The sequence below is a fragment of the Astatotilapia calliptera genome, chromosome 7 (genome assembly GCF_964374335.1).
Source record: "Astatotilapia calliptera chromosome 7, fAstCal68.1, whole genome shotgun sequence".
In the NCBI taxonomy this organism is placed as follows: domain Eukaryota; kingdom Metazoa; phylum Chordata; class Actinopteri; order Cichliformes; family Cichlidae; genus Astatotilapia; species Astatotilapia calliptera.
The window spans coordinates 17,871,976-17,884,255 of NC_137428.1; the positions used below are offsets into that span (position 1 = coordinate 17,871,976).

General features: G+C 40.7%; 1 protein-coding gene and 1 long non-coding RNA gene across 2 annotated transcripts; one reads left to right on the forward strand and one right to left on the reverse strand.

The window, feature by feature from the left end:
- Nucleotides 1-632: 632 nt before the first annotated feature.
- Nucleotides 633-9,937, reverse strand: LOC145429979 (ras/Rap GTPase-activating protein SynGAP). The gene is made up of 2 exons (XM_080304159.1): nucleotides 8,944-9,937; nucleotides 633-1,907 (listed from the first exon to the last, which is right to left on the reverse strand). The coding sequence occupies exons 1-2, from the start codon at nucleotides 9,037-9,039 to the stop codon at nucleotides 1,707-1,709; spliced, it is 297 nt and encodes a 98-aa protein (XP_080160285.1). The 5' UTR covers nucleotides 9,040-9,937; the 3' UTR covers nucleotides 633-1,706.
- Nucleotides 2,365-3,538, forward strand: LOC145429981 (uncharacterized). Its single transcript, XR_013910343.1, has 2 exons — nucleotides 2,365-3,320; nucleotides 3,402-3,538. It is a non-coding gene; the product is annotated as an uncharacterized LOC145429981 (long non-coding RNA).
- Nucleotides 9,938-12,280: the final 2,343 nt, after the last annotated feature.

Below are 12,280 nucleotides of genomic sequence, written 5' to 3' on the forward strand. Positions count from 1 at the left end.
AGTCGTTTCTATGACCCCTAACAAAAATAAGCATAAGCTTATATTTAGCACACTAATTGGGTTCAATCTATATGTACCAGCTATATGTATCAGCTCACAAGCTGACAGACAGCAGCCACATTTATTCCAAATAAGCAGAAATACACACTCACTCACAAACATAGAAATAGACTCTCTCAAAAACCTCACGGCAAGAAAAACTACCCAGATTTTTGTTTGTGACTCAGTGCTTAGAAGAAATGCTGCTACAAATAAAAGCAAGTGCATGCTGAAAGAAACAGTGCTCTCATAGTAGCTGCGGTAAAAAAAGAAGATGGAAATAAACAAGGTAATATTCACCAAAACAAAATGTAATGTAAATAGAATAATCTCTTCAGAGGAAAAACAAAGGTCCGCAATAGATACGGAGACAAGCTTCAGGTGTTTAGGGTGTACATTTGATGCAGTCCCACTATAAAAAGTAAAGAATGTGAGCAATACTACTCGAACAACACAACACACATGTGAGAGCACAGTTACTACATGCAAACAGTTGCAGGTTTCCTATCAGCCAAGTGGAGATATTGGCAAATTTCCAAACAAATCCATAAAAGCTGATAAAACAAGTAAACCAGAGCCACTCACTACTAAAATGACAACATGTTGACTCATCTGCACTCATCTGCAGCCCACCCTTGCCCATGTAAAACTGACTTAGTCTGGGAAAGTAGTTAGATGTTAAAATGAGCTAAATGGCGCCCTCTGATGGTGATGGTTGGTTAAAGCTGCAAATTCCACTCCAAATCAACCAAGCCTTAAACACCAGCCAGATTTACTAAACAGGGTGCACCAGCGTGTGAGTGCAATCTGCAAAAGTTTTTTTCAAAGTTTTTTTTAAAACGTGTATTTCAGTAATAAGTGTAATAAATAAATAAATAATAAAATCAGTTCACCTTCAAGAAGGGAACTCTCAAAAATGCATATGCAACAGTCTCTTGAGGTCTCATCCCTTGCTCACAATCTTGTAACTGTGATGTCGTTGTAAATACTTGTAAAAATACACATCTCTAAATCTTTCCCTAAAACTAAAACAGATAGACTAAAACAGATAAACTAAAAACTTGAGCATAAAGCATGTGCAGCAATCATGGAGTCGGAGCTTGTCATCCAAAAGCACCATAGCAGAGCTGGCTCCACACCGGCACAGCATCGGTTGGAAAGCTGATAGTGGCGTCTCATTTGGACTGATCGCAACACAACCACAGACTCTGACAGCTTTCAGTGACACGACTGTCTACACATGTACCTTTAAAAAAGAATTCAACACACTATTATCACATTGTCATAAAAGCAAGAGGAAAAAGTCCAGTGTAACTGCAGCACTTGGAAAGAATTTTTCCCTATCTCTCTTAGCCGTTAACATGAGACGGCACAAGTGCAGAGAAGTGCTACAAAGCAGCAAGCTCTCCATCTAGTGGATATACAGTGGAAGAAAAGAATTTTCTAAGTCTCACCCAGGCATGTAAGCAGCACAAGACCCAGTTGCCTCATTTAGTTATGCGACTGTTTATATCACAAAGAAAGCACTTCTCAAGATAAGTTGAGCACCAAAATTCTGCAGCTTTGGAGACAGAGGACTGAATCTAAATAAAAAAAACCTCATCAAAAGTCTCTATTCTTAACATATTAACAGAATTATCAATCACTCTACTTTAAGTGAATGCCTTTTAGAAAGCAACAGGAGTATTACTAATAAGTGCATGTTTATGAAAGCATATGTGTGTATCCTCGGGCAACTCACCGCTCTCGGTGGACAGCTGGCTGTGGAATTCTGGAAACTGTGTTTCCACCGGGACGCTGATGGTGCGACGCAGGAGATGTCCCCTGGATGACGCAGAGCGCCTCTGCTGCAAAAACAAGAAATGCATCTAGCTGAGAATAAGAGTGATTCAAGGGGACACAGAGGCAGAGCAAATAATTCAAGACAGATACAATCCTCAATAAATTCAAGTGAAAAAAAATCAATAAAATAAAAAGCGCAAAGTAGATAACACAGAAGAATGGTTAAATAAATGGTGGTGTTAAAAAACAAAACCAAAAAACTAATGAATTACACAGACAGGCGTCACTGAGTCTCCTTATCTGTTGTTGTGGATATTCTGGTCACCATCTTTAATGTCGTGCTAAGTCATCAGCACACAATAGCTGTAGCAGTCCTGATAAATTAGAAGTCATTGACTAAAACAGAGCAGGCATTAGTGGCACATCAGTCAGTGTCTGATCATATCATCCGACTGCTTGCATACCAAATGTTTGGCTCCAAACAATTAGTCAGACAAAGGAAGAAAAGAATGGTTGCGGTGAGAAAAGTGGTGAGCTGTGGGAAGAAAAAGAAAACAAGAGAGACAGAAAGGACCTGTTGTCCTCGAAGTGGAGTGATAATAGCTTATCGAACATCCTCACACCTCTCAACTCAATGCAGCACCCTGTCTGTCTGCTTTTCTGTTCCCGTGTTTCATGTCCATCTGTTTATCTCTCTTTCTCTCTCCGAGTTCCTCTCTGAGTCTCTCCCTCTCTTTGCCTCGTGGGACTCGAGTTTTAAGGACAGCTCGAACTGACAGCATCAGTGATAGTGTCTGGTGGCAATAATGACTTTGCAATATTGGCTGTAACTTGAAGCACGTTTCTCTGACACAGTCTGCAGTCTTACTTGTGCTACAGTACTGCAGATTCTAGAACACCGGTTTTAAGCAGCGACTGGAGTAAAATCTGCGGCTTTGTTGTGATAATCAATTATTTAAATCATCTTAATCACCCTCTCATCAAGCTATTAATTTTTCAAGCTCAGTGACAGTGTAATAATTTATCTGAAGAGTGAGCGTACTCTGCATTCGGATGCCTAAAATATTGAAAGACTAGAGATGCGATTTTACATAACCTGTGCTTCCTTTGCTCTATTAAGGTCTTAACCTGAAACGCACTCTCCCAATTGAGGTATTTTTCCCCCCCAGTCAATTGAGTAAATTCTGTCATGGTCCGTGGCCCGGCGTCTGAGGTGCTGATGGGATGCCCACTCCCGTGGGCGTGGCCGCTGACTCCACACCTGCATCCCATCCCAGGCGATCACCAGGTGGACCATTTAATCCTGCCCAGCCTGCTGCTCCACACCAGTCCGTAATCGTCCTTCAGCGATCACTGCTCGGCGTGTTTTGAGTCACCAGCCTGTCCACCTGCCTGTCCAGAATTTGGATCACGATCAACCCCAGCCGCCTCGCCCTTTCTGGAGCTTCTCCCCACGGACCCTCACCCCTCCCTCCGGTTCCCTTGGCCCCGCTATCATCGTAAGACGCGTACACTACCTCCCCTCGTATGCTGCCGGTTTACCCGCACCCCAATAATCCTTTTTTCTTTTTCTGTTTCAGCCTCCCACGGTCCCGCTCTCGGCGTTTCCTGCGCGATTCTTCTCCCGGTCCCTCGGTTTCTCTGGTTCCGTGCGTTTTCTCCCTTCTACTCTCCCGGGACACTCTCAGTTATAATAAAGTTTATTTTTTCTCTCGTACCGCTGTGTGTGTGTTCTGCTCCTGGGTCCAGCTTGTGTGTTGAACTTCGGTTCTTGACAAAATTCAATTACAGATCTCGTAGCTAATGGCTAGTGATGGCACAGAAGCATAAAAGGTCACCTGATTAAACAGGGAAATCAGTGTAAGAAATGCTAATAAAGCACTGCGAGCACTGATTTGGTTACAGCCGTAACCCCCCCCCCCCCCCCCCCCCCCCTGACAAAACCATGCTAACTTGTTGAATTTGTGTCTTGGGCTTTTTTTTTAAAACTATTTTTTATACCAGTATAAAAGTTCTCATTGTTATTAATTGAGAACCCCTTTTATGGGCAGTACTGTGCAGCTTAGAATTATACACTCACAGCCACTTCTATAGGTACACCTGTTTGATCGCTTGGTAATGCAAATGTCTAATTGACCAGTTACATGCATTTAGGCAGCAACTCTGTGGATTTAGGTATGTAGACACGGTCAAGGCAACCTGCTGAAGTTTAAACTGATGATCAGAATGGGGAAGAAAAGTGACCGAATGTGGCGTGAAGGCTGGTCTGAGTATTTGACAAACTGCTTATCTGCTGGTATTTTCCCACACAACCATCTCTAGAGTTCATAGGGAATAGTCCAGAAAAGACTAAATGTCCAGTAAGCAGCAGTTCTCTGGCTGGAAATGTCGTGTTGGTGCCAGAGGAGAATGGCAAGACTGTTTCAAGCTGATAGAATGGCAACAGTTAACTCAAATAACCACTCTCTACAACAAAGGTATGCAGAAGAGCATCTCTGAATACGCTTCTGCTGCAGAAGACCACACTGGGTGCAATTCCTGTGAAATGGAGAGAAATGGAAAGCATCACAGCTGTACTATTACTGACCGTGCCCATGTCTTTATGAGCACAGTGCAATCATTGTGCAGATTTAGTGTAATGACTGAGTGGATCACAGTGTGCTCTATAGACCCAAGGAAGGCTTCACAACAAGCTTGGATAGTATAGACTGTAGAAAACCTTCAGATATCACATCTTCATTTCAGTTTTATCACCTACAGTTCGCAGTGCAGCCCTCAAAAATTTTAAACGCCTGACAAATTTAAGACTGGTATCCACTCAGCTTTGCCTCTTTTTGCCTGCTGTTTGTTTCTAATTTGTCATGTGTTAAGGAAGAAACAAATTGGCTTTACAAATCACAAAGGACTTGCATGGATTACGCGAGCATCGGCTGTCGTCACGCTATGTTTTTCACATCTTTCTCTTAACGGTTTGCAACGCACAAATAAGGAAGAGGAACAGGCGTAAAAAGACAGGACTGATGAAAGCAGAGATTAAGTGAACCGAACAAGACAGAAAAACAGAATACGACAAAAGATGAAACGAAAAGTCAGAAACAAAAACAATAAAGAAAAGCGAGTATTTACCAAAAGCCCTACAGCAAACATCATCACAGCAAAGAAAGCAATCAAAACTTTTGTTCAAAGACTGAGTCTCGCTGTACTTCTACGCATTGATTACTTTTTTTCTTTTCACTTCCACATTTTTTTTTTACTTTGGTAGCAAAGCTAAAGGATGAACACAGAAAAATTATACAGCACAATTACAGCTTAAGACTTAATTTACTTTAAAAAAAAGACAAGCCCACAATAAATGGAGCTGTAAACCTTTTACTGAGGTTGAAGTCATGTTTTCTTCTAATCTTCTTATGTCACTTTTTATTTTTGAACACGGAGAATGAAGAAACTGGATAGTTTTTTTTCATTCCTTCAATTTGAATTGCTTTGTTTTTCCACTTGCTCACCTCTGACTGAGCTTCAGTATCAGGGCACACATCACGATTGTAGGCCTGACCAGCTAAATACCATGCTGGACCATGCTGGTCTGAGCTGAACGTATATGTAACCCTGTATGCCCAAAGAACATCATGCAGTGCTTCTTTTGTTCATATAAAATATAAAAATGTTAAGTATTTCAACTGATAATATATTGAATACATTATCAAGTTAGATTTAGCTTTTAGCCAAATTTACATTGCTGATGTTGATTTGCTAACAATAGTTTTTAGTAGCATAATGCTTGGCTAAAGCTAACTGAATGCAACAAAGAATAAAAAGCACACACACACACACACACACACACACACACACACACACACACACACACACACACACACACACACACAAAACAGAGCAAAGGCTCATAAAAAATACCAAAAACTTACAAAATACAGGTGAAGTGTTTGTGGGGTGACAACAACGTGACAGTAGAGCTGCTAAAGTGACAAGCTAATATTAAACGGCTAATAGCAAACATGTACCTTTCTCTCTCTGTGCAATCATTTGCACATTTTTATTTCTGTCACCTCCATAGTTATCATTCCACATTATCTTTTCGCCAAATACACTTGCGTGGTGTTTTATGAGATTTTGTTTTATTCAACGTCTTTTGTATTTATTTATTTTTTGCTTTTGTAGCATTTACATTTTTTTCTATTTGCTGTTGTTTTCTTAAGTTGCAGCATGTTTGACCTTTCAGGGCCGCCATAGTGGCCAAAAGACAAATAGGACATCCACAGTCTGAACAAACCACCATATCAATGTTGAAAAACAGAGGCCTGAAACAATGTTGATGAATGCTATGAAAAGTAATTAATATGTGGACAGAACCTGCTTGTTGTATATCTATCACATTTAGCAGACACATTATATGGGCTACGCCTTCTAATTTTTGAATTCAAGTGCTCAGTCCCATTGACGCAGGTGACTAAAAATCAAGCATCGAGCTATGCAGTCTGCTTTTACAAACATTTGTAAAAGAACAGGTCATTCTGTTTAGGTGTGGCACTATAATAGGATACTCCGCGATCAGCTGTAAGCAGTATTATTGCAATGTATAAATGTTTAACAACCACAGAAACTCCATAAAGTTACAGAGTGTGGGTTAGCAAATGCTCAGGAGCATAGTGCTTTTAAGTCCCAGATGCTCTGCTGACTTAGCAGCTGCAGTTCCAGTTTTCTCTGGCATTAACATCAGCATGAATAGTAGTGTGCCAAGAGCTTCGTAGCCTGGGTTTCCATGACAGAGCATCTCCTCTAAGTGCAACATGTAGTCCAGTACATTTGTGTGTAGAGTGTCAATAATAACAGACTGAACTGCTTTTTTTTTTTCTTGCTTTCCAGTTCTTTCCAGATCTATCAACATCATTACATGCATCTGCACATAAACATCATAAAATACTCATACAAAGAGCAATCTCTACAGGAATGCATGCTAAATGAGCATTAATTAAGCTATTGTCTTCTTGTTATTTAGTCAAACCACTCACTTTGTGACTAAGTATAATCCTCACCTCAGAAGAAAATGTTACTAAAATAGTTGCCATTACATAAATGTCCATTAAGTGTATATAATGGTTTGACCCTGAATTTATGATTGCTTGTTCACTAGAGGTGAGCTTGTTTAGCTGTCAGAGCCAGGTCATCACACCGTTACGGGTTGCTGACATGACAGAAATCCAGCCGTGCTAAGAGATAACCTTTTCAAGGCTGGGTCTCTAGATGGATGCATTTAAAAGCTGTTGTCCTTTTGTTGTTGAGAAACAAAAAGCACTGTGGAGGAAAGACTGCCAGTGGGTCGATTGAAATTACTCCTCCCTGCAATTATTGCTCTGTTTCAGTGTGGCATAGCCGGGTAATTGCATACAAAGAAACACTGAAGCCATGCTGTTCTTCCCAGTTTCGGTAGCCACACTGTTATATTAAAAGGTTTGGTAAATCCAATAGCCATGCCTTGTTTTTGTGCGTTTGGCCATCACTATTTTAAAAGTTAATGCAAAGGTTCCTGTAGTCCCTTCGATAGGGGATGTTGCAGGCTGCTGCTGCTGGCTCTTAGATCAAAACATCTGTTGAAACTGAAACATGAGCTGCCTGGCAACATTATCCCTAAGACACCACTGCAGTAAAAGACAGCTCTATGAGGACAAAGGAGATGTTCTGAGCATCCTGTATATTCAATTACTTTTTCAGAAGTCCCAGTTTGAGTAATTTATTCCAGTATTTATTCATTTAAAAGGGGTCTTATATAATGTGATTTTTTTGTGCCATTCATTGCAGGCTTGAATCAGCCTCAGCCTCAACTGTAATCATCATATCATTTTATCTATAGCTGCTTTATACAGAAAGTGAGCCGAGCCGCACTGTGGCTCAATCTGGTACTGCAAAACACACACACACACACATGCACACACACGCAAATCCATGCATTGTAAGGTCAGTCTGATCATAATAAATTATTGAAAACATGTTACTCTGTGTAAATAATCATTTACTTTGAGCAAACAATTAGACAGTAGTGTTTTTTTACCATTAATATTAAACTGGCTGCGTAGGTCGGTAGTATCACAGGCCTTGAATATTACAATATTATCTCTGCCAAGGAGGTTATGTTTTACGTAGCATTTGTGTGCGTGTCATTCTCTCTGTCTGTAAACATGATAGCTTAAAAGATTTTGAGTGAATTCTGATAAAACTTTGTGGGAGCGGAAAGTGGGGAAACTATGATTCTTACAAGTGTGGTGTGTATTGTCAACATATAGAAAGTACTCTATAAAATTTTAAAACATCATGTATAATTTGACGTCTGACCTCTCCTTCATGGTCAACAAGGACAACATTAGTGTCTGTCCTCACATGTGCGCTTATGGAAGAATGGTTAAAAATTCCCATAAACACTCCTAAACCTTGTGGAAAGCCTTCCCAGAAAAGTTGAAGCTATATTAGCTACAAAGGGTGAGCTGACATTATATTAAACCCTGTGGATTAACGATGGGCTGTCACTCAAGTTCCTATTTGTGTGAAGGCAGACGAGTGAATACTTTTGGCAGTATATTGTCCAATCCCTGCTACATCTAGGGATGTATGCATTGAATGTGATGAAGACACCAAAGCAGCTTAAAAACCATTAAATGTGCTTTGTTGTGGGTATGTGGACACTTTGATTACAGGCTTACAAAAAGTTGCTTCACAAGGACAGGTTATTGCTGAGTGGACAGTGCAATTGAGATTAGCGTGTTGACTCCTGATTTCTGCTGAACCGGACCTCTAATCTTACCGAGACTTGCATAATCCGGCGTGACACTAATAAAAACAATGGAGGCAAAGAGCCAGCTCACCCAGCTACTTACAGACCCTGCACAAAGATGAATTTAAATGTGTTACTTCAGGTTTCACTTAGAATGTTTGGTTTGCCCGAACATTCTAAAAAAACTTGCAAATTTGGAGATGCAATAAATCTATGTGGAGACAAATTAATGTAAGAAAATAAATTTGTAAAGAGGGGGAAAAAAGGAAGAAGAAGAAAAACAATAGCGACACAGAAAGATGACAGACAAGAGACTGGACTGTAAAGTCTGCTCTCACCACCTCCTCTTCATTCAGAAGCAGCATCTGACAGTCAGCAACCACACAGTACTTTGGGTTCCACACACTTCGCTCTTCATAGGAATGACCACGTGCCATCCGGTGTCTCAGCGGACACCGCGTGTCTGAAGAGGGAAAGAAGAGACAAAGCACAGCAACAAAGAAAGATATCAATTATAAAGGCGCAGAAGAGGCATTGTGTATTTAGTATTTGTGCTCTTGATAATAGAGTAGAATAAGACATCATAATTATATTCTTTAAAAAGTGATGAATTAAGCTGAAAAGAGGAGGATTCAGATTTAATGGGCCCCACATCTCTGGGAGAAGAACTTGTCCAAATAACTGTTTTGCTGAGCAAACGTCCAAACTCTCCTTAATCACAAATGCCACCGGAGAGGTAATGACTACCGCACGCTCTCCACTTTTTTTTCACTTCAATCATTCTGTGGATGTCAGGTGAAGAAAGAACCCATTAAAAAAGAAACTGAGACATGCGTAAATTGGATTCTCTAGCATCTGACATAAATCTCAGAAAGGCACTGCATATTCATCAAGCCCCACACTCTGTATTACCGTTACACTACGTCAATCAACACTGAGCACATTGAAAGACCTTTATTCGACTTCACTTGAGTGATTAAAATGTAAAAAAAAAAAAAACACTTAAGCTTCTCAGCTGTACTCCCTGCACACTGCATGGCTAGCATCCACCACAACATTTCACTGATAGTAACAATCACCTGCTGTGTTGTGTGAATGTCAGCCAGAGGCAAGTGAATGCAGCATATGGGTCAGGGTGTGCTACTCCAATGTTACTGTATATTCCCACGCTTTCACCAAACCAGGTAGCTACATGCAGGGATGCTGTGTAATAAATGTTGTTGCATCACTCAACACACTGTGTCCTCTTCCTTTAGAGCAGGGTTGGGCAATTCCAGGCCTTGAGGGCCGGTGTCCTGCAGGTTTTAGATATCGCTCTGGGTCAGCACACCTGAATCAAATGATTAGTTCATTACCAGGCCTCTGGAGAACTGCAAGGCATGTTGAGGAGGTCATTTAGCCATTTGAATCAGCTGTGTTGGATCAAGGACACATCTAAAACCTGCAGGACACCGGCCCTTGAGGCCTGGAGTTGCCCACCCCTGCTTTAGAGGATTCACGCAAAACAATCTCTCTCGTGTTGGTTTTGCAGTATGCTCTGGGTCATTATCCGTTTGCACTGTGAAGCACCTTTCGATCAGTTTCACTGCATTTGGTTGAATCTCAGCAGAGAGTGTAGCTCTGTACATTTTAGAATTCATCCTGCTTCTTCTAGCAGCAGTCAAGTCATCAGTAAACACTGGTGACCCAGTTCCACTGGCAGCCATACATGTCCATAACAAAACATTCCCTTCTTCATGTTTAATGCTCTTTTAGTTCTCAACACTTTTCTCATCCCATCATTCTGGTGTCACTTAATCTTGAATGGGTTTTATTAATCATTTCAATCATATCAGTTCATTTGTACAACAGTTTAATTTTTTTTCTCACAGACCTGGACAGGCTCTTTTAGTGGTTTCCCAGCAATGTCATGATCCTGGGCCATGTTGGCCCAGTATTCTTAGTTTCATGTATTTTTGTATTTTGTTCCTTATTTAGGCCATGCTTCCTGGGTTGCCCTGTTACGTTGTTCCCTAAGTGTTTTCCCCTTGTGACTCTTACACCCTGTGTGCCCCTCTGTGTATTTGTGAGCCCTCGTCTCTCCTTGTGTTTTATTCCACGTTTTCCCCAGCCTGTTATGTCTGTGTTCTCCCCGTGCTCTCTCCTCCTGTCTGAACCTCTGTACATCCTGTTTTACTTTGCCCGTCTCCCGTCAGTGTTGCGTTCACTCCTGCCGTGTCTTGTTATGATTATCAGTGTCACCTGTGTTCCCCGTGTGCTCCCACTTCCCTCGCTAACCCTCTGTGTATTTATGTCTGCGTCTCCCTCAGTCCTGTGTCGCGTTCTCCCTCATGCTGTGTGTGATTCTCCCCGTGTCTCCTGGTATGCATTATAATTAGCTTTTTCCAGTTTAGTTTTGTATTGCTTGTGTTCTGTTTTCCCAGCAATAAAGCTGTGTTTTTGAGTTCAAGTTCTGTCCCCGTGAGTTTGCGTTTGGGTCCTCTCCTGCCTGCCACACAGCCGAAACATGACAAGCAAAGCCTAATCTTGCCTTCCTGTTCTAGTTGTAAACTCTGCATTTTCATTCATGAACTAACGGATCTCCTCTCATGTTAGTTAGACGGGTTTTTCTTGACCAAGAAAAGAATCTTGATCATGTAGTTGTCTTGCCAGTGTATTCCTTTCTTTTTAAGAACATACTAGGTTGTTGATATAGCCACATCTGATGTTTTTGCTATTTTTCAGGTTTATTTGCAACCTTTCAGCCTAATGAAAGCCTACGTTACTCGCATCAACAGATCTTTAAACTTTTATTGATAGTTTGAGTGAAAAGCTACAGAAAATAAGTTCAAAAACTTGTTTTATCTGCTTAATCTCCTCACAAGGCTATAAAACTGCTTGTTAGTCAGTCGTCTAAGGACTTTTTAGCCTCCAAAAATGGGGAACTATGTATAAAAATGTCTAATTCCCAAACAGTGAATGCAATATTTTTATTAAACCTACTGGTCTTCTTACCCTTCCTAATAAAAGTGCATAATCATAGCTACAGTGGTGGCAGTAGTACTGATATATTTTCGTTAGTTTTAGTTTGTTTTCTCTAGAAAAAAACAGCTCACTTGTGAGCTGTTGACTATAGACTGAACTTTTCTGACAGTAAAACTGCTGTTTTTGCTGTTGCTTTTTGCTGTTTTTGCTGTTGCTTTTTGCTGTTGCTAGTCTCTGTTAGCTTTTGTTAGCCTCTGACAGCTGTTGTTAGCCTCTGTTAGCTGTTGTTAGTCTCTGTTAGTTGCTTTTTGCTGTGAAACTGTCCTGGAAGTGGACGTAACTTTGTTGAACTTAGTGAATAATCGCCGGACAGGAGGGTCACATGTCTAATCTACTGACAATAAGTATTTCTAACAATAAGTAATAAATAAACATGTATGCATGTTTTTGTGTGTTAGAGCCCTGATTTCAGTTCAGGAGATGAGGCTTGAGGTAAAGAGGAATTTATTAAGATGCCGGTGGCTCGTCTCTTTTCTTCTTGTTTTTGCTTCTTTGGTGAAAGGGACCCCATCTCTGAAGATACAACGTAGGTATCATGATTCATATAATTATAGAAATGTCTGCAGAAACGAATTAAAATATCCCTCCATGGCAGTCAAATTCAAGTTCTCGTCTCCTCCGCCTTCATGTTTCAGTGGCCCTACAGCACCTTTA